The sequence below is a fragment of the Lampetra fluviatilis genome, chromosome 6 (genome assembly GCF_964198595.1).
Source record: "Lampetra fluviatilis chromosome 6, kcLamFluv1.1, whole genome shotgun sequence".
Lineage (NCBI taxonomy): Eukaryota > Metazoa > Chordata > Hyperoartia > Petromyzontiformes > Petromyzontidae > Lampetra > Lampetra fluviatilis.
In genome coordinates this window covers 12905226-12928077 of record NC_136280.1, presented here as the reverse complement: position 1 = coordinate 12928077, position 22852 = coordinate 12905226, and the positions used below count along the sequence as shown (strand labels likewise).

The 22852-nt window shown below is 47.3% G+C and overlaps 1 protein-coding gene across 4 annotated transcripts; it reads right to left on the bottom strand.

Moving 5' to 3' along the window:
* Positions 1-1083: 1083 nt before the first annotated feature.
* Positions 1084-22408, bottom strand: HP1BP3 (heterochromatin protein 1 binding protein 3). 4 transcript variants are annotated; one of them, XM_078857759.1, is made up of 12 exons: positions 22311-22408; positions 19590-19640; positions 17778-18036; positions 16909-17032; positions 15858-16001; positions 14663-14731; positions 12115-12260; positions 11284-11374; positions 7117-7249; positions 4086-4197; positions 3482-3673; positions 1085-3044 (listed from the first exon to the last, which is right to left on the bottom strand). In XM_078857759.1, exons 2-12 carry the CDS (start codon positions 19636-19638, stop codon positions 2501-2503), a joined length of 1863 nt encoding a protein of 620 aa, XP_078713885.1. In that variant the 5' UTR covers positions 19639-19640; positions 22311-22408; the 3' UTR covers positions 1085-2500. The 4 variants fall into 4 exon arrangements, with proteins under 4 accessions (XP_078713888.1, XP_078713885.1, XP_078713884.1 ...); XM_078857758.1 differs by lacking the exon at positions 22311-22408 and adding an exon at positions 22180-22304; XM_078857762.1 differs by lacking the exon at positions 19590-19640 and having other exon boundaries at positions 1084-3044.
* Positions 22409-22852: the final 444 nt, after the last annotated feature.

The following is a 22852-nucleotide window of genomic DNA, read 5'->3' as shown; positions in this document are numbered from 1 at the left end:
GATTAGTCAAGTTTAAAACCATTCCATGCTTGACTTGTGTTTTTATTAAAAACATGCCTAAGCGAATCAAGATAATAATGCCCTCCGACTTACTTCTGTTCGAAAATCGAACCTCATTACCTATTTAATGGCATTTTTTTGGAACGGCAAACAAAATTAAGGTATGGTTATCAAAATGACACCACAAAAACCAAAGTAGCGTATTTTCATGTTTCTGTATGTATGCATGTTGAACTTATTTCGCACCATACGTAGCCAACCGTGCTAATTGGAGTTGGCTAAAACAATATCCTTCCAATAGAAAATCCCTACCTAAAATTAGGTCAAAAATAACTCTGCAACAGGAACATACCGGGAAGTTCAAGCCACACAAAATCACGACTGTGATGTTCGTATTTAACTTTCAACCATTTCGTTGTCTGTGTGAACACATTTGAACCTGTCAGCCATGTTGTCAATGCCAAAACTAAGTCATTGTCTACACACGCACAATAAAATCGTACACCGTAACGCAGCAAGGGTGGTATAAGACATTCCTTATCGATACCGTTCTTCTGCCTTGCTGGCAAGAAAGCTTCTACAACACTTCTCTAGGTGAAGCTTACAACAAAATGCTAGCTGTATTATTAATAGCAATACATACTTAAAATAACAAGAGTATACAAAATGTATAAGCATTGTAACTGAAAATGATTACTTTTAAAAACTAAACTATCAAACAGATTGACATTTTCACATTGAGAAAATTCTGCTTGTGGGGGGGCCTGCATATGATGGCCTTGCACGGCAGATGGTGACAGAGTGTTTAGCATCTTCTAGATTTGAAGCTTTCGTGACTGCAAGGATTCATACTCTTAGTTCTTTCGGTAAAGTCACGTAGGTAAAAAATTTAAATTAATAAAAATAAAACGTCCACATCGCCGACTCTCGTGTACCACTTCGTGCCTTCTTTTAGCCCCGCCCCCCTCCCCCTCCCGATACGTTCTACGTAGCACTTCGTGCCTTCTTTTAGCCCCGCCCCCCTCCCTCCCGATACGTTCCATTCATTGGCTTCCACATTCTGATGAGCCCCCCCCTCTCCTCCCCCCTCAACTTGCATTTAAGGGATTACATCTTGAATCCTTGCCTCACTTGATGCAGCAAATCTGGCTGTGACGGTCCCACCTGATGACGGAGACTTGTGTTGCCTCCGAAACGTCGTGATTTTTATTGTTTTATTTTTATTAATTTCATTTTTTACCTACGTGACTTTACCGAAAGAACTAAGAGTATGTTTAGCATCTGCTTTGCACAGGACACGCACAATGCGGTGGTAATAGAAGGGTGGTGGGATTTGAACTAAACCATTAGACCGAGTGCCACGATTAACTTGAGGGAGCCACAACCCTGGCCATGAACACCAAACTCTCCAGAGTTCTGTTACTAAATATTTCTCCAGATGTTTGTGTACTCTTCCATGTTCACCCACCTTATGAAAAGGGATCAACGTTGGCATGTTAGGTTAACAAATAAATGCGATGCAAGAATCTACGTATTTTGTATGTTCATCACCGATTGCGATATCACAATTTGTATTGTTATAGGAGTCATGTAACAGAGAGAATAAAAAGTAATTCCAGAACTCCTATAATCAGCAGAGGCTAGAGGGGTGGCAGCATAAAATTACACAAAACTATTTTATATAGGATCCCCTTCAATCATAGTCCTTTATTACACAAGAGACCAGGAATTAGCAGTGATTTGTCTGGCAATGTGTTCTACCAATATCAATCTCTAACACTGCCTTGCTGACAATACATTCACTGTTAATGTCAGGGGTGAATGCATGTCTTTTTAGAGGGGACATTATGTTGTCCACCGACTTTAGAATGAACATTAAAAAAAATGTTTGCGTCACTATTGGGACAAGTGGGCCAATGTCTGCCGGCGGAAGGCAAACTAAATTTGCCTGGAAGATTAACGACTGTATACTGTGACAAATAAAAAGGGGTTAGAGAGAGGGAGTGCATTAAAAAGATGGGGCACTGGTAACTAATAGGAATTCACACAGCCTCAGGGAAAAGGACATCTCAACTACATATACATGATTAAAATTGTGTTACTACTCGATTACTCGTCGTGGTGTGGCTACGACTAGAGGCCTGGATCGGCACAAAATCCCACGAAGCTCCGGGAGCCCAAACCAGGCACTCACGAGGAATCCTAACAAATATGTGCACGCGCGCGAGATCCACGCGCGTGCACACACGCGCGCACGCAGAGCACCTTCAATCGTCGGCGAGCCACGGTGTACGTCGTAAAGCACGCCGGGCTCAAAAAATAAGAAAACTTAAAATACCATCGTTGTGCCGCTAAACTAGCGTCGACACCCACGCAACGAGACCGGACATGTTAATATCACTCATGAAGGCCCAATAAACAAACGTTAAAGAAGAACAAAAAACTGTATCAAAGACACCTCAAGGCTTTTCCTAACTAGGGCCTGCGCCGTCGTACAGGCCTAGTGCCGTCTGGGCCTCATCTTTCGTGCGGGCGATGCCGCAACAACACCCTTCACGGCGGTGGCCTTGCGCGCGGCCTTGCGCGCGGCCGGAGATCCTTTCTTGCTCGCCTTAGCGACCCCAGAACCTGCCGCCTGCTTTTTGCCGGCGGTTTTGGGCGTCGCGTCGCTCTTGGCGACGGCTTCAGCCTTGGGCTCTGCGGCTTTGGCCGGAACCTTCGCCGAAGCGACTTTGAACCTGGTCGGAGTCTTAGCAGCGACGACGACGACGGGGGGGGGCGCCAGCACGGCGACGGAGCTGCGAGATGCGCGGCCGCCGCGTTTTTGCCGCGAGGCAGGGGCAGCCTTGCCTCGCGACGCCGCCTGCTTGGCGGGGGCTGCCGCGACGACAGCTGGCGGGGCAGCGGCGGAGCGGCTTGCGCGTGCTCCGCGCTTGGCCGGCGCGCGGGCCTTGGCGGCCGTGCTGCGCTTGCGACTGTGGGCGGCGCGGCCCGACGAGGCAGAGGACCGACGCGGGGTCTTCTTGGCGAGCACCAAGCGAGGTCTGGGGGCACAGGTACAAGGTCAGGGCTGTGAGTACTCTTGATGCGCAAACTCCAACAGATTGCGCACTTCAGTTGGCGGTTGAAGTTCCAAGTGGATTGCAACCCTCAAAGGAATGGTGCCGCTCCCCGTGGTCGCCACCCCCCCACCCCGATCCGTGGATCAGACAAATCACCGAGGACACGGGTGAATGCCGCAACAGTCCTTCGCCGACTACACGCGATGAATGATTGTGGTGCTAAAGCTATTGTTATGACAGCAGCCTTGAAGGCGAGTGTATTCGTCCTTTGGTTGCTACACCAACCTTAATGTTAGTGCTAAAGGTCTTGTTAATATAACAGGCTGAGCGCTGGTTTGCTAATCCCACTGTTAAGATAATTATTGTGCTGATGATACTGTTACGACAGCAGGTGCAGGACAGGGGATGAGCCGTCGCACCTCTTGCGTGCCCGAGCATGCCTTGGCTCAGAGTAGTCGCTCTCAGACTCCTCGTCATCATCATCGTCGTCGTCCTCCTCATCGTGCTCTTCCTCCTCTTCATCCTCGTTGACATCTTCCATGTCGTCATCGGTGTCTCGGCCGGCTCGGCCCTCCAGCATATCCTTGTCCTCTGGGAAGAGAATCAGGGGGCTGCAGAGATGCACAGGTACAGGGTTAGAGTGTGGGTGCACCGTGAGTGGAAGTACGAAGTGTGACGTGTGTGTGTTTGAGGTGCTGCGCGAGTGTGCGTATGAGGTGTGAGCATGTGGGTACGTGCAGATACGTGCAGATACGCGGTGTATATGATATTGTGTGTTGTGTATGTAAGGTGTGGGGTTTAGGTGCGTGGATGGACTGTGGTTGTGTAAGGTGTGGGATGTGGGTGTGTGGATACACTTTGCGGTTGTTTATGGTGTGGGATGTGGGTGTGTGGAGGCACTGTGTGGTTGTGTAAGGTGTGGGATGTGGGTGTGTGGATGCAGTGTAGTTGTGTATGTACGATGTGGGTGTGTGCATGCATCGTGTGGTTGTGTGAGGCACAGGGTAAAGGTGTGTGGGGCACCTGGGGTAGTACGGAAATGCGAGGCGGTAGGTTCCACTGAAACCGTGACCCGAGATCTGATCGATCCAGCCGTTACGCACGCACTTATGCAGCACGCGCTTCAGCACGTGGGCTGTACACAAACATAAGTACACACGCACAAAAAAAAACATCAATCAAAAAACAAAGATAAAGATTCCTCAAGTGGCCATACATACGATGAAAATAAGAATAGGTTTTACCCCCTCGTATGCCGTACCGGCCTTCATAAGTGCTCGCCAACAACACTTGCCCCCACAGTTCTGTGAAGGCTATACGGGGGATCTTTGCCTTTGACTGTAATGAGTGATTAGGCTTAAAACAACTAAGTCATACATACTGTTGGAGTAAGTGCTTCTGGCAAGCACCTCCATGAAGGCCGACTTGGCACACGAGGGGCTGGTGTGGCCAAAACTATGCCCGACCACCTTCGTCTTCCAAGTCCCAATATTTCCACACCTCACCAAGTACTCATTCAACGCCGAGTCATCCTCAGGGAGACCTAACACTAGTGCAGATGTTTGCTACTCATCAGACTCTTTATTGATAATGGATTAATCTAATGAGCTATGAAGCTATTTTTTTCAGTGATGTTGCCCATTACTACAATAGCCCAGAAATGTGTAACGTGTGTGACGTCACTCCACATGCCGCACCCCCCCGATCCCCCCCCCGTCATTAATAATAAAATAATCACGCGCAGGTGGATTTTTAAATTCTTTATACTAAGTTCGCTTGCTTGCTTAGGACCGTGCAAATCTTTCGGTCGTTTTTTAACCCACTTCCCGTGATCCAATGGAGCTGACATTTTGCACACAGACTCGTTGTGCGTGACAATGCATTTTCGTGAAAACAAATTTCCAAAATTTTACACTGTTTAGGGAAATTTTTTTAAATGTTTAATTACCAATTGTTTAATGCTGCCAGACAATCATCTGACCCATAGGTGGCAGCCATCTCAAGTCAGAGGACGAGAGGACTCTCGCCGCCCCGATGCCACGCATATAAAGGATTTATAGTGAAAAACTTTGTTTTACGGGTAAATTTTTTTCACTCACGCGGAAGGTCGAGCGGAAAGATTTTTTTTTCGCAAAGTCGCTTCGAATATCATGTTTCTTTACAGAAAGTGACGGTAAAAAATTAATATACGCAGCACATTGCTACATCCATACGTGACGTCACTGCAAAAGCGCCCCCCCCCCCCCATTACTATCATAAGCAAGACATTTATTTACGCAAATTCGCTTTAAATTAGACGTTTCTTTATTGAAAGTTAATCAAATAAATAATTATACGCAGCAACAAAGTGTATTTGGTGTCTTTATTTATTTCTTTAGCACCTGAAACAAAAGGAAAGTCAAATTTTTGCTTCTAAATTATGATAAAATATAAATATTTCTCTGATTTTCCAGACATTGCATTGAATTCAAATTGATTTCAACCCCAGCGAGCGAAAGCAGAAGAAAATAAAGTATCAAGGCAGTGATTTTAAACTAATTGAAGGGGAGTTAAATGCAGTGCTACAGTGGCATGAAGTGAGGTGTTTTGTGACGTAGTTTTGTGCAAGAATCACTGCCATTAAGACAGTACAAGAGATTCACACAAAATACACATTATAGACTGCCAGTACACTCACCCAGCTTAATAACCATTGCTACAGTCTACATTATAGACTGCTAGTACACTCACTCCAATTAACAACCAGGCTACAGTCTACATCAGAATTTTGTTGTTGTTTATTATTTAATTTATATTTTATAAAAAATAAATTAAAATAATTCCTGCAGTCACGAAAGTTTAAAGTAACATTTTTAACAATGTTTATGTTTCATATAGCTAATACTTTTCCACTTTAATCTCCACTGAAGTATTATTATTAAACATACAATGGAAATTTGAATACAACTTTTAAAACACACTTCAGAGGAAAAAGGCACAATTTAAGTTGGTTTAGTCTTTGTGTTTTCAGAAATACAGAATAGCACAGTCTGAAATTCATGCTCATTGCAGGTAGATATCCACTGGTCACAGAGTTCAATTCCCACAACTCACCATATTTTTCACAAGACCAGATCTCCAATAATTAAGGTCAATCAATTAATTGGATAGGAAGTAACTCAAAAGTACATTGCTATTTCATGCTTTACAGTTTTCCAAGCTCAAATGAGAGTGGAAGAAGGAACATTCTAAACTCAACTATTTTTTATATTACCAGGTAAAGCTCCAATGTTTGCAGCAATGCAGTTCCATTCCAACTCCAGAATGTTTTTATTCACGTGGTTGTTAATGTTTTTAATATAAGTTGGATTTTTTCTTCCCAGAAGATTACGTCAGAACTGCTTCTGTGATCTCTTCAATAGGCCTCTTCTTTATCCAACCTAGCCGTATACATGTACAGCAAAGCGCTTGTCACATGCCAATCAAATCAAACATTTTAATTGTAAGACCAAGAAGCATCTGGCTGAAATAATAACACAATATTTGTGTGTGTACAGTCATTGGTATGGAGAGTGGTAGGGTAGAAGTTAGGATGCTGCACGACGAACCCGGCGACCCGAGTCCAATTCCCGCTCATGTCAACACCAGTGACAATTATCAGAACTGGTCCTGGGCCTCCCCGAAGTCGACTCAGCCTCAAATGAGTACCTGGTGCGGTGTGTAAACATCGCCACTGGGAAGATGAAGACGGCCGGGCGTGGTGTTGGCCACCTATCCCCTCGTGTGCCGTACCGGCCTTCATAGGTGTTTGCTAACAGCACTTTCCCCAAAAGTCTGTTAAGGCTATACGGGGGATTATTGTCTTTGAGAGTCATTAGTGACTAGGCTTAAAACAACCAACTCACGACACTTGCGAAGTTAGTTCAATGACGATAGGAGGCTGACACCTGAATTCAAAACTAGGATAGCAGCGTTGCCGGCTCGGTGCTCTTGACAACATTTAACCCTCTGTGACAACCGGGGCCACATCTGCAATCTTTTTTTTTTGTTCGTCGCAACGCCCACGCAGCCTTACCCTTGACGCCATCCGCAGCGAAGTGCTTGCGTAGTGCCGTGGCGGACGCCGTTTTGGGCTCATTCATCGCCACAATCGCCGTTGAAATGGCGCGCTCCAGTGGCTGCCGTGGAAACGGAGACCTGGGGGAAAGCTGGGGGCGGTGCGGAGTGAGAGAGGGGGACAGACGTGGGAGGTGGGGGAGATCAGAATCTTTATTTAACCTGGAGAAATCCGATGAGCTATAAAGCCCTTTTTCACAGATCTCCTTGATAGTAAGAAGGACTAAGATGGGGGGCAGCACCAGTTGTACTCCCAGCGCATCCCTCCCTCTGGTGTCAGTAAGGGCCTGGGGTATAGCTGTTCAACGAAATGTACCGCTTTGTAGCGAACATCATAAATGCAGTATGGACTCTCCAACGTTTGAACTCAGGAATTTGGCATCCTTCCAGAGATGTGCATTCGAGGCGAAAATGCCACGGACAGGTCAGTGGAGAATGACTTAGCAGGTGCTCACTGCGTGTATTTATCTCCAACGTCAGCAGCTGCATCTGTGTCTGCACGTGTGACTGTGTTACTGCTTGAGTGTAACGTTAAGCGTGTGAATAGAGGCAAGTGTGTGTATATGACTGTGTGATTTAGTATTTTGTATGTCTGACAATTTGCAGTATGCAGTTATTCTGATATCCTGGAGAAATCTGATGAGCTATGAAGCTCTTTTCTTTTTTACAGATGTCCAGTAGGGGCAGGACAAAGTTACAACAAACAATATAAAACAACGATAAGAGTGCAAAGTATAGGTAACTGTAAGCAAATTACAAAAAATAAATACAAGTAAATAAGTTAAAATTGCACATGTACACCAATTCCCAAGCTTGGGCAAGGCAGAAAAACAACACGCATGTCGCACAAGATTGTTTATGTGTGCAGGTGTTTGTGTAATAGTCTGAATTTAATTCATCACAGTTTAAGTCGATGTGTATGTGTGTGTGTGGGCCCATGTGTCAGTCGATATGTGTGTACATCGAAATGTGTGTCTGCGCGAGTCCATGTGCGTTTGTAAGTCGATGTGTGTGTGTCAGTCGATGTGTGTGTGTGTACGTCGATATGTGTGTGTGTGAGTCCATGTGTGTGTTAGTCGATATGTGTGTTTGTGTAAGTCCATGTGTGTGTGTAGGTCCATGTGTGTGACTATGTATGTGTGTGTGACTATGTATGTGCGTGTGAGTCGATGTGTGTGAGTGTCTAAAGTCGATGTCTGTGTGTTACTCCACTTGTGTGTGTAAGTAGATTCTGTGTGTTTGAGTCCATATGTGTGTGTGTGTGTGGAAGTCGATGTAGTTGTGTGTGTGGGTCGATGTCTGTGTGTGTGTGGAAGTCGATGTGTGTGTGTGTCTTTTTCGCCCGGGAAACGCCGGGTACTTCCCGCTAGTCTCCGATAAATAAGAACAATGATTTGAAAGTCCTCCACCTCGTGAAAAGCCCTCCCCTGTAATGTGATTGGTAAATCCCTCTCTAAAGCAGCCAAGCTCTCAAAGCCTGCAAAAATGAAATTGTTGGTGTGTGATTGTGTGCGGTTGTGTGCAGTTGTGTTGGGGGAACAGTAGTGTAGTGGTTTGTGTGCTGTGCTACAAACCCGGCGACCCAAGTTTGATTCCTGCTCACGGCAAACAGCAGTGACAATCATCTGAACCAGTACTGCGGCTCCCTTCTAGGTAGACTCAGCCTAAAATGAGTACCTAGTATGGTACATAAACATCACCACTGGGGAGGCAAAGGTGGCTGGGCGTGGTGCTGGCCACTCACCCCCTCGTGGGCCATGCTGTCCTTTAAAGGTGCACGCTAACATCACTTGCCCCAACAGTCTGTTAAGGCTATAGTGGGGATCTGTCTTTGCAGTTGTTTCTTTGTGTGGTTGCTTTTGTGGTTTTTGTCTTTGCATACGATTGTGTGTGACTGTGCATGGTGTTGCATCATTGTGCGCGGTTGTGTATGATTGTCCTTGGTTGTGTGTAACTTGGTGTGGTTTGATAATTGGTTCTTTACCCTTCTATCTGGCAACAAAACTGACACCTTTTTACAAGGAGTCATGTTTGCATAGACCGCAATACCTGCAGTCATAATACAAACAAAAGAACATAACTCTGATAATGTGCACTGTCCTTGAAGTTGATTGGTCCACACCCGAGACAGCTTTCCTTAGAGCCTAGTCTCATATGGGTTGGACCAGATGACGCCAAAAGGCGCACAACTCAAGGACAATGCACCATCAGAGTATGAGAGCTCGGGGCAAGCATCTACACTATGGGAACCTCATTTGCCAGTAAAAATATGATAATTGGTTCTTTACCCTTCTATCTGGCAACAAAACTGACACCTTTTTACAAGGAGTCATGTTTGCATAGACCGCAATACCTGCAGTCATAATACAAACAAAAGAACATAACTCTGATAATGTGCACTGTCCTTGAAGTTGATTGGTCCACACCCGAGACAGCTTTCCTTAGAGCCTAGTCTCATATGGGTTGGACCAGATGACGCCAAAAGGCGCACAACTCAAGGACAATGCACCATCAGAGTATGAGAGCTCGGGGCAAGCATCTACACTATGGGAACCTCATTTGCCAGTAAAAATATGATAATTGGTTCTTTACCCTTCTATCTGGCAACAAAACTGACACCTTTTTACAAGGAGTCATGTTTGCATAGACCGCAATACCTGCAGTCATAATACAAACAAAAGAACATAACTCTGATAATGTGCACTGTCCTTGAAGTTGATTGGTTATCAGAGTTATGTTCTTTTGTTTGTATTATGACTGCAGGTATTGCGGTCTATGCAAACATGACTCCTTGTAAAAAGGTGTCAGTTTTGTTGCCAGATAGAAGGGTAAAGAACCAATTATCATATTTTTACTGGCAAATGAGGTTCCCATAGTGTAGATGCTTGCCCCGAGCTCTCATACTCTGATGGTGCATTGTCCTTGAGTTGTGCGCCTTTTGGCGTCATCTGGTCCAACCCATATGAGACTAGGCTCTAAGGAAAGCTGTCTCGGGTGTGGACCAATCAACTTCAAGGACAGTGCACATTATCAGAGTTATGTTCTTTTGTTTGTATTATGACTGCAGGTATTGCGGTCTATGCAAACATGACTCCTTGTAAAAAGGTGTCAGTTTTGTTGCCAGATAGAAGGGTAAAGAACCAATTATCATATTTTTACTGGCAAATGAGGTTCCCATAGTGTAGATGCTTGCCCCGAGCTCTCATACTCTGATGGTGCATTGTCCTTGAGTTGTGCGCCTTTTGGCGTCATCTGGTCCAACCCATATGAGACTAGGCTCTAAGGAAAGCTGTCTCGGGTGTGGACCAATCAACTTCAAGGACAGTGCACATTATCAGAGTTATGTTCTTTTGTTTGTATTATGACTGCAGGTATTGCGGTCTATGCAAACATGACTCCTTGTAAAAAGGTGTCAGTTTTGTTGCCAGATAGAAGGGTAAAGAACCAATTATCATATTTTTACTGGCAAATGAGGTTCCCATAGTGTAGATGCTTGCCCCGAGCTCTCATACTCTGGTGGTGCATTGTCCTTGAGTTGTGCGCCTTTTGGCGTCATCTGGTCCAACCCATATGAGACTAGGCTCTAAGGAAAGCTGTCTCGGGTGTGGACCAATCAACTTCAAGGACAGTGCACATTATCAGAGTTATGTTCTTTTGTTTGTATTATGACTGCAGGTATTGCGGTCTATGCAAACATGACTCCTTGTAAAAAGGTGTCAGTTTTGTTGCCAGATAGAAGGGTAAAGAACCAATTATCATATTTTTACTGGCAAATGAGGTTCCCATAGTGTAGATGCTTGCCCCGAGCTCTCATACTCTGATGGTGCATTGTCCTTGAGTTGTGCGCCTTTTGGCGTCATCTGGTCCAACCCATATGAGACTAGGCTCTAAGGAAAGCTGTCTCGGGTGTGGACCAATCAACTTCAAGGACAGTGCACATTATCAGAGTTATGTTCTTTTGTTTGTATTATGACTGCAGGTATTGCGGTCTATGCAAGCATGACTCCTTGTAAAAAGGTGTCAGTTTTGTTGCCAGATAGAAGGGTAAAGAACTAATTATCATATTTTTACTGGCAAATGAGGTTCCCATAGTGTAGATTGGTGTGGTTTGTGTGCAGGCTGGAACCTGGAATGTCCCAGAAGCTCCTTTGCCTGTGATTTGCTCCAGCTGCCCTTTCCCAACGCAGCGCTGTAGAGCTTGCTTCAGCATGGTGGGTCTAGACAGAAGCACACACACACACAACACAATCATTCCCCACCCACCCAGCCTTCCAGGCTATCTGGAACGGTACTGTTAGGGAACACTTATTAAGGAATACACAGAACACAAATGAGGGAATTCTGGACACAACCAAAAAGATGCACCACACAAGCATGCAGACTACACCGCAGCAGGAATTCATTTCAAGCCAAGTTTACCTATGGGTGGCCCAGGCCAAGTTGAGTTGCCAGTTGCTGATTACAATGTGAATCATGTTCAGGTTTCACACCCGAGTGGTCAGGACCACAGATTACAGTGTTCGAACTATTGACACCACGATTCCCCCACATTCAACATATGTATACACACACATACCTATGTATGTATGTGTGTGTATACGCAGGTTTGCATATGCACAATGCAATTCACACAAATAACTTTGGTGAGCAACCATTTAATGCTGCTTTCCCTAACTTGAAGAGTGCCCGCTCAGAAATTGCATTGCGTGGGCTTGGCACATCAACTTCCACCTCAGCCGTTGCAATACAGGACGCTAATCAAGAATGCAGTCTCCCGAAGAGCAGAAGCGAAAAACCCAGGGAGTCATTTGTAAGATCACAACGCATGTTTATCTCTCCCCAGCAGAGAGACCTGAGCACTGTGGAAACACGTCATTTGTGTTTGAATGAGGACGGGTGAACGCGGCAGTAGTTGGATGCGGCATGTGCTGGAGGCGGATAAGTCCAGTTTGCTCACCTGTCACCCACGGGCAGGTGCTGGTAGTGCTGCAGCAGGTACTTGCGGATAAAGGCAACCGATGCCTCCTTGGGCACGCAGACGCGCGTAAACGCCAATGGCAGGGCATCCTCCAGCTTGGTGGGAGGAACGACTGCCTGGGGACCCTGGAGATTGCACAAGGACAAATATCCCCCGTAAAGCCTTAACAGACTATATATTCTGGGTTTTTTCGGTAAAGTTACGTAGGTAAAAAATTTAAATTAATAAAATAAAAATCACGACGTTTCGGAGGCAACACAAGCTTCCGTCTTCAGGTGGAACCGTCACAGCACGCTTGATGTATCAAGTAAATGAGAAATTCCAAGAGATCTGACCCCGTATATATACTTGTTGAGGGGGGAGGAGCCAGGACAGGCCCCCTTTTTATTATTAACAGACTGTTGTGGTAAATGCTGTTAGTGAGCACTTATGAAGGCCGACACGGCACATGACGGGGTGGGGTGGCCAGCATCACGCCCGGCCGCCTCTGTCTCCCGAGTTGCAAAGTTCACACACTGCACCAGTTACTCATTTGAGGTCAAGTCGACCTAGAGAGGCCCAGGACCGGTTCAGATAATCGTCAATGGTGTTAGCCGTGAGTGGGAATCGAACTCGTGTCGTCGAGTTCATAGCGCAGTGCGCTAACCGCTACACTACCGCTCCCCATTGCACACACACATGCAAAAAGATCCGCTGTTTAGTCGTACACGCCTCTTCCGCCAGCAAGTCCAAGCCGAGCCAGCGCAGGGCCCTCACGGTAGGGGTTGTTTTACACCGGCTATTTGGCATGCCGAGCTGGAACGAAACTGTATAACGCCTGCCTCACAAGATGTCTGAATCTCGCTCGGGGGCAAAGCAGGGCCAGGGGTGAAACGAATGACGTGTCTATTGCATGTGAGGTCTGTCAGTCCGTACACTGTGAGGACACAATGTCGTCGAGTCATCGAAAACCATCTTCACTCGTTCGTTGCATGGGGAACAGCTCAGATTCTGCAGTGGAAAAGCAACCTGGCACTTCCTGAGCTTGCTTAGGACTCCTCAGTGCGGCTCCAGCTATGCTGGAGCTATTAGCCAGCACCTACGAACACCGCCACGGAACAAGAGAGAGTGGTGTGGTCAGCACCATGCTCGGCTACCTTTAGTCTCCCCTGAGCTGATGTTCAGACACTGCACCAGGTACTCAATGAAAGGCCAAGTCAGCCTGGGTAAAGCCTACGACAGCTTATGATACCACTTGCCACCTATTTTATCCACGCCCAGAAATTAAACCTGGGTCGAAGATTGTTAACCACTGCACACAAATAGCAGCGCTCACACCTCCAACGACTGCACGCACACAAGTGCACGCACACCACCAAATACAAGACCTATGCATACACAAACATGCACTCGGCAGCAACACGTCCTTTGAAATCCTTTAAGTTTGTACTTTTGTGGTGGACGATGCAAAAAAGCTCCTAAACAAAATTTTGCACCGAATCAATGGTATGCACTCACTGAGCACATGTGTATATAAATGCAGCAAGGCAAAGGCATGCACACGCACATTGTGAGAACACACACAAATGTTGATGGAAGAACGATGTGACTACTGCTAAGGGGAGCCACGATCCAGACAGGCCACGTGGTTCGGTGTTTCCGATCCCCCACTGCAGCCGGTTGCGTACATTACAAGACAGGCGGATAGGCTGATGTTCTGTCCTTCTCATGGCTAGGGCAATGAAATGTGACTCCCTTCACCCAAAGTTTATAGACACCAAGTCGTTGTCTGTTGCAAGAAATCCACTGGTGGAGACTAGGCTCTAAGAAAAGCTGTCTCGAGTGTGGACCAATCAATTTCAAGGACAGTGCATATCATTATCAGAGTTGTCTCTTTTTGTTTGCATTTTGACTGCTTGTGTTGTGGTTATTGCAAACATGATCCCTTGTATAAAGGTGTCAGTTTTGTTGCCAGATAAAAGGGTAAAAACCTATTACAACATCACGCACGTATTTAATCTTTAATCTCATCGCAACAGTTAATATACATTGACTAAAGTTCAATGAGGAGTGCTCAATGTACCCAGATACACGGTGCATTCTCAGATCTCTCCAAATGATTGCACACTGCTACATATTTAAAATAAATTCGTCAGCTCGCTCAGTTGCGTCGTGCAACCTATCGATGGAATTTTTGATGGACCACGAACCCTCGTGTACGCTCACCTGGGTACACGCCAGAGGTCGCAACCGGGTACCCGATACCCGTACCCTACCCGATACCTGGTGCGGCCGGGTACGGGTAGGCCGTGAGTCACTGGTGAGTAACCGTTTATCACTCATTTCGGGTAGGGTACGGGTAGGGAACGGGTACCCGTACCCGACCGGGTACGGGTTCCCATTTGCGACCCTGGTGCGGCCGGGTACGGGTAAGGAATCAAAACCCGTTTGCGACCTCTGGTACACGCGACGAGGTTCTAATAAAGGCCGAGTGAAACTGGTGGCTGGAGGTGGGGGGGTGTGCGATGGGCGCTGCTTGGTGCGTTACCGTTTTTCCATTTGCACGGGCACTTGGTTTGGACAGCTCAACCCTGCCAGAGGCCCCTTTGCCTGTGAGCTGGGGGGGGAAGGAACAAAAAATGACAAGTCACACACATACACAACAATTCCCCCTTACAGCCTACGTGGACTGTTTACACACCGCACACTCTGCAATTATTTAAAGCCGAGTGGCTCTAGGTGAAGCCCTGGACTGGTTTTCCACTCATGTTATCCAACGCCAGGAAACAGAGCCCAGTCGCCAGGTTCAGTGCAGCTCACCAACTACTATGGCACTGCTCCCCCAAGGACAAAGATCTCCCATATAGCCTTAACAGGTTGCTGAGGAAAGAGCTGTTAGCGAGCGCCTATGAAGGCACACAAAGATAAAGATCCCCGTATAGCCTTAACAGACTGTAGGGGCAAGTGCTGTTAGCGAGCATCTATAAAGGCCAGCACGGCACACGAGGGGGTGGGTGGCCAACACCACGCCCGGCCGCCTTTGTCTCCCTAGCGGCGATGTTGACACATAGCACCAGGTACTCATTTGAGGCTGAGTCGACCTAGGGGAGGCCCAGGACCGGTTCAGATAATTGTCACTGGTGTTTGCCGTGAGCGGGAAACGAACCCGGGTGGCCAGGTTTGTAGACAGCATGCTAACCGCTACACTACCGTTCCATGAAGGCACACAGACACACACACAAGCACATGAACATACATAAGCACACTGGACATGAACAGAAATCACTGTCCAAGCATTTCGCACCAGCTTGCCTTCTACAAACAAGCATACACCACCAACACAAACACATATACAAAGACCCCCCCTATAGCCTTAACAGAATGTTGGGGCAAGTCCTGTTAGCGAGAACCTATGTGGGGATGAATACACACCACACGAGGTACTCATTTCAGGCCGAGTCGACCTAGGGGAGGCCCAGGATCGGTTCAGACATTCTTCACTGGTGTTGGCCGTGAGCGGGAATCGAACTCCCATATACACTCACTCATTCTCATGAAATCACCCATTGCCGAATCCTCAATTTCATCCCCATCACTCTTTCACTCTCGCAACCTCCCTTTCCCTTTCACATTTCCACTTCTGATTAAGAGCTACAGTACATAGCTCAATGGGCCTTACCTAGTCAAATAAAAAACACGTACTCGTACTCCCTGACGCTATCCGCACCCCCGCCCCACCCCACCTGGCGGATGCGTCCGCGCTCACGCTCGCGGCTCAGCGCCTGCTTCAGGAGGTAGCCACGGCGCTGCAGTCCAAGGCCCGGGTACTCGGCCACGATGTACTTCCTGAGGGCCACCACGGACGCCCCGCCGCGCTGCGCGCAAGCCTGCTCACACCCCGCATGGACCAGGACCACCAGCCGTGACGCGCACCACACAAAACCACGTGCACAAAAGATCCGCACGTAAGCACACGCAGTGGTTGCATGTGTAGTCCATGTGCGGAGGTACCATGCACACGCACTCAAACTACACCCTGATTACACACACACAGAGCAAAGGCATGTATATACAGCGACCATGCATAGAGGTAATGCATACACATTGAATGAATTGTCACAATACGAGGTTGCGATTTGATTGAATAATCTAATTTGTGCCGTTTTTACCATATTATTTGGATTGTTTATCTTTTCCCAGTCTCATTTGGAGTCTTGTCTGTCCCACGAGTTTAAATATTACATGAGCATATGCTTTTAATTAAATGTAGAAAATGCAAATAAATAATTCTCAGACACACACTATTCAATGCATACATCAAGTGTAGGAATGTATTTAAATTGACAAATCGTTACATGCCTATGAGCACGCATGCGAGAACTTGTCACAAATCGGTGTCGCGATTCAAATTTTTAATATATTTTTTTGACTGGGTTGTACTGTGGTGTCATTCATATTGCCGTGTTGTATGCTCTGTCTCGTTCATTCCATTAGCTTATAGTAAACAAGTACATACATTCTGAGATGCGGTCGTATTTAGATGCTACATAAATCCAAATTGTATTGTAATTGACAAAAATGGCACATGATAAATCGTGTCTTATGTGCAAGCTTTGATGCATAGAGAATATTCCGAGGGTAGGAATCTCTTTTAATCAACTGCCGTGACCCTATTTTCTAAATGTATGTATAGTCCAAGCTCGCATGCATGCATGTTATGCTAATGTTATGGACGCGCCGACTGTGTGCGCGTTATGAGCAATTGTCCGTGTGTACGTGTATGCGTGTTCGTGCCTGCAGCGCCTCGGTCAGGATGGCAGCCATCTTAGGTCGGTTGGACGCAACGCGGCAAGTGCCGCGTTGCACCAACGCATTCTGGGAGTTCGTGAGGCTGGCCCAGGAAGGAATGATGCGGCGCCTGCACGCAAGATAGATGACAAACTCACCATTTTTACAAGCCAAATCTTCGCAGCCATTATAGCAGAAACACGTGGATAAGTTGCAGGTCAGACATTCGTGTATGTGTGAACAGCCCATTGTCAATCCACTGCTGAATGAGGGCCTCCCCATGCCATGTGGTCGTGGAGGTTATCTTACTATAATTTCACCAGGCTCATCAGTGCAAGTTGGTGTGAAGAATTCTCATGAAATCAACCATAAGTAAAATAGTTCAATTTTCACACCGGCTTGAGACCACCAATAGTAATTACCAAAAGGAGATAACACTTGGATTAAAATGTATTGTTACTAAACACGCATGTATTCACTGACTTTGTGCAGCGTTTGCATTAAGGGTCTACAGTAGAGTTTACAGTGTGTTCTAGCACATGCATTCAAAAGCACCTCTGCTGCGCTTCCTGTCAATATTGGGCTCAATGTGGAGGGGACTGATAACGCCAGCCATGGGCTTCGTGTGCGCCGCACACGGCACACAGTTTTGTTCAAAGTCCAAATAGCCGGAAATGTTAATTAACCATAACATTCTATTTTGCGTGCTACAAATTCTCATTTCAGGAAGACAAAATTTAATAACACCTGGACCTGTGACAATGAATCTCTTCGGGTACAAAGGAATCGCACCGTGCAGTACATTTTTAAAGAACGTCAGCAGCGGCACAAAATGAAAATGCAAATGATGGCAAACATCGGCGAGGCGCGCTCACTTCTGCTTGCCGTCATCTTTCCCCGCACCCGCTGCTTGCACTCCCTTGGCCCCAGACACTGCCCCCTTTGCGGCAGACCCTGCCTCCTCTCCCTCTGGCCCCGCCTCCTTGTCCACGGTTTCCACCTCGTCGTTGGCGGTGGATGCGGTGTTGGCGGCATCATCGGTGTCTGCGTCGGGGACCGCGTCGGCAGCCTTGGGGTCCATGCTCCCGAGTGGCTCAGTTCCGTCAGATGGGGGCACAGTCGCTTCACGATCGGCTGGGACGACAATAGCAAGGCGTTATTATTAATATTGGTAATGTACATGCACAATCCTTTTATCAATACACTGGTGGATGAGGGCTTCCGCATTTTGTGGCAGGTCATGTTGGTTATTTGGTTATACTTTATTATGCTTGTGTGGGTTGGCAAATAGCAGTAAGCATGGACGGTGAGAAAGTACATCATGGATTTGCTTCACTGTCTTTTGTTGACAACATAGCCCTACAGTAGCCTACAACATCTGTTTTATGCATGGTGGTCATCCATCCAAAATTCTTTATCTGGGATGTAATACACCGTACACCATCAAATCACTATATGACTGTATACGACCTCAATTATTAGTACCCTTTATTTCCTGCCATTTTACTTGAAAACTTTTCCAGATCTATTTTATGAAAATTACATGAAGGTAACCTCCATGGACTAGGCTGTGCAGTCATTTATTAAATATACTACAGATCCTCAATTGCAGGGTTCTTCAACTGGTGGCCTGTGAAGGCTCTTGGAGTGGTCCACCAAGGTGTGGACCGCCGAGATATATGGCTCGCTGAGACATAAATAGGTACAGATTAGTGAGACGAAAGAGATATAAACAACAGAAATGAGACAGCTGTAGATAAGGGATAAAGATTAGTGGTCACATGTGCAGACGTTATGATGCCCCGGACCCCATTCGATGTTATAACAGATGACGTAACGTGGTCCCACCAGCAAATGCTAATCTTATTACATAGCCAGCTGGAACATATAGATGAAGAATCCTGCTCTATTAAAAGTATATGGAAGGCAGAGAATTTATTCAGGTAAATGGCATTAACGTATCCAGCAAAGCCTGAGTTGTTCAAGAGGATCATGCATGAGAATGTTGGACCAATACCTTTAAAATTAGTGTTTTTTGGATTGTAGGTAATCGGAGTATCCAGAGAAGACTAATAAGTACAAGCAAAAAACATAGGTTTGCACAGATGGGTTCACAAACCCACCTCGCATCCCAGCAGATTTGGGAGTTTTATAAATCTGCACGATCCATAACGGTTTGCCTCCAAACCGCTGGATCACATAATAGCGTGCATCACCACGTCTGGCTCAAAAGCTTCATTCAGCCTCAGCTACAATTACATACATGTGCATAGCCGGCCGGTGAGTGCAACGCAAGTGTGGCAGTGTGCATGGTACCCTGCACGTGATAAAATTGCCTGTGTAATGCGGGAGCACCAACGGTAACAATTTGGGCATCGTGTAGCACTTCTTTCTTCACTAATACTGATCCTGATGCTGTCTGCTGGACCAGGGGGATGAGGATGGTCACCAGCCTCCTGTCTGCAGCAGCTTGACAACTAAGGGAGCTCCACTTGTTGGATTGCCAGAAGCGAACACTTGAGTTGGCGTACGAACTTAATATTTACGACTACAGTCCACCAAAGGTGTGTGTACACACACGTAATATTTCAGCCACAGCACTATTTAAACCAAGTGGTTATGGGTTGGCACAATCCTGAGCACACTGACACACTTGCACAGCAGTGTATGTGCATGCCAGCATTTACCTTTTGCTTTGGACTGTCCTTGCTTTTGTCTCTTCTTCAAAGAAGGCATGACTACATGTAAAATACACAATTACCGTGTTAATGAAATTACCAAACCCAGAGGGTGAAGATTGCTTATTAAAGCCTGAACAGCTTGTGGGGGAAAAGCATTAATTGTGGGGTGACATGTCACAGCTGAAGGTGGAATGACAAACATACTAAGATTGCCGATCAGTGGGGGATGTCTTGTGATGATGTTATAGCGGAAACATGGACAACAATAGTGAACATGGAACAAAAGCTAAAACGTATGCAAGTAATCATGGATAAATGTATGCTGGGATGTATGCCGAGTAGAAAAAAAAAATGAAAATCAGAGAATAAATGCAAAATAGAGATATCGTGTCTCGAGTGGGATACACTGCTGGAGGGAATGATAGCAGATGGGCGAGACCGTTGATGGACTGGCAGCCAAAGAATACATGACAGACAGATAGAGAGGCCACAGCATAGACTGCGTGGCTAGATCAACTCATGCACACAAACAAGATGACTTGTGGCATCGCAAGACCATGTGAGATGATGACGATGCGAGGCCTTTCAGCCAGTTGTGAATTGCTGATGACAATAATACAAACGTCTCAAATGAGTCGAAACCAAATTGGGCCTCATCGGAGAGGTGCAACTTGGCCAATAAAAAAACCCCACAATACATTGCACACGACTGCATACATCTTTGACATGTTAACGATTTCAATTACGAGTTGAGTCTCATTGACCAATGTTTAGTCCAATAGGCATGCCTCTTGAGTAATTTCCTCCTCCCAAACCATGGTCAAGCCACTCGCAGGGCAATGGGGAATTGTTTGACAATGGCTTTACCACGCTGGGCAGTGTGGGTTGCTGATGGCAGAAAGTTTTGACTTGGGAGCATAAAAGTACGGTACAATAATTTGTGTTTTCGCACTGCCCTCTGCTGACCACCATGTAGCCCCTTAAACGATCTATAACATGTTTTTTGCACTGTGGTCACCCATCCAGGCACTATCCAGGCTCAACTTTGCTTAGCTTCCGAGATGTGACGCGATTTGGGTGCATTTAGGGTTATTTGCTCAAGAGGGGTTCTCATATTAATCTTATTTGATTATTTGCCGACTGCTCCCTTCCTGTGATAACTGAACTCCTTCACAATCAATGCATTCTCTTAGCCAATTATTTTCACTTAATCCCAGACAATTCCTCTCATAGACAATCCCTCTCCACTTTCCATCTCCACGATCAATCGATCATTTTCGATTATCTGCCATCTCGAATGTCTTGCCCATTTTTCGAAGTTATATGTCTTTACCAAACTACTGCACCGTTCTTGATATCTGCCCAACTAATTTTGCCACGATTAATGTACGAATCCCTCGATTAATCACTTCCATCGATCAGCCATTTTCAACCCCAATCGCTCAGCTTAAGTTGACCCCATGTCAAGGGCCAATTTCCCTTCTCGATTAAAGCATCGAGGCCAATCGATGTATTTATCGATTACCTCCGATTAATCGCTTCCACCCCGAGTAATCGACTCCCCTCAATCCCACAAGCACGCAAACCAAACCCCAAAACATCCGCTCGCCCTAAGAAACAAAAATCCCGCCTAATCGAATCCAGCTCATCGAATCATCGACCACGAATCGTCATTCCACCATCCGAGGTGGGGATGCATTCCACCCACCTCTCGCTTAGCTAACGGTTTCAGTTTCATTGATTTGAATGTTTAGTCCAATAGGCATGCCTCTTGATTAATTTTCTCCTCCCAAACCATGGTCAAGCCACTGAAAAATGGGGGCTTCCCCATCTCGCAGGCCAATGGGGAATTGTTTGACAATGGGGAATTGTTTGACAATGGCTTAACCACGCTGGGCAATGGTGGGTTGCTGATGGCAGAAAGTCAATTGACTTGGGAGCATCAACAATTACAGGACAGTAATTTAGGTTTCAGCCCCGTGAGCAATTCGGCTCTTGAATCGGTTGCAACATGAACGAGCAACATCTTAAAGTGACTATGTGACTATGTGCAAACAGAAAATCCAAGAATCCAACACAAAACCACGGTGCCCCCCACTACACGTGGCGTGTTGTGGTGGGGAGGGGGGGGGGCAGGAGGTTGCTAACGCAGCGGGGTCCACTGACAGCCCGGGGGGGGGGGGCTTTAGCGCGGCCTCTGACAATACAGAAATTAGAAAATACCGCCCCTCCCCCCGACCACCACCACGACTACAGTCGTCGTCGTCATCATCGTTGTTCTGTCAACCCCAACAATGGTGTTTGACACACGTAGCGACGGCGGCCGTCCTAGGGGGCTAAAAGTGAAGGGGCACCGTTGGGCTAACGCGTCGCAAACCCGACGAGGTGTTGTTGTTATTGTTGTTAAAACTCGGTACGACGGCGTGACTTGAGGAGAGAGGGGAGAGAGAGAGGGAGGCTAGCAGAGAGAGAAGAGAGAGATGAGGAGGAGGGGGGGGGCAGAGACGAAGCGCGCTGTCGACGCAGCCGCCATGTTCCCCCGTGCGAGGCGAGCGCCTCGTCCTCATCCTCCTCCTCATCGTCATCCCTCCCTCACCTCGCCCCACACAACGAACGCCGCAGCAGCAGCAGCCGACGACGATTGCACGGCGCTGCCGAGAAGGAGGAGACGACGCGGGGCGCCAGGAACCTTCGGCGAGTCGTGGAGGAGACGGGGGCCGCCGTTACCTGGGGCAGGAGCGCTCCGCGGATCCGGATCCTTGCAGGAGTGAGGATCCGGATCGTACTGGTTATCAATGGGATCCGGATCACGCCAAAACGACACACCCCCCCACCAAGCCCCCCCCCACCACCCAACCAGCCCCACCAACACTACCCCCACCACCCCCCATCACCCACCACCACCACCCCCCACCAACCACCACCCACCACCACCCACCACCCTCCACCACCCCCCACCACCCCCCACCACCACCCCCCACCAACCCCCCCACCACCACCACTCCCCACCACCACCACCCCCCACCAACCCCCCCACCACCACCACCCCCTACCAACCCCCCCACCACCACCACCCCCCACCAAGCCTCCCCCCCCACCAACCCCCCCACCACCACCACCCCCTACCAACCCCCCCCACCACCACCCCCCACCAAGCCCCCCCCCCCACCAAGCCCCCACCACCACCCCCCACCAACCCCCCCACCACCAACCCCCCCCCCACCACCACCCCCCACCAAGCCCCCCCCCCCCCACCAAGCCCCCACCAC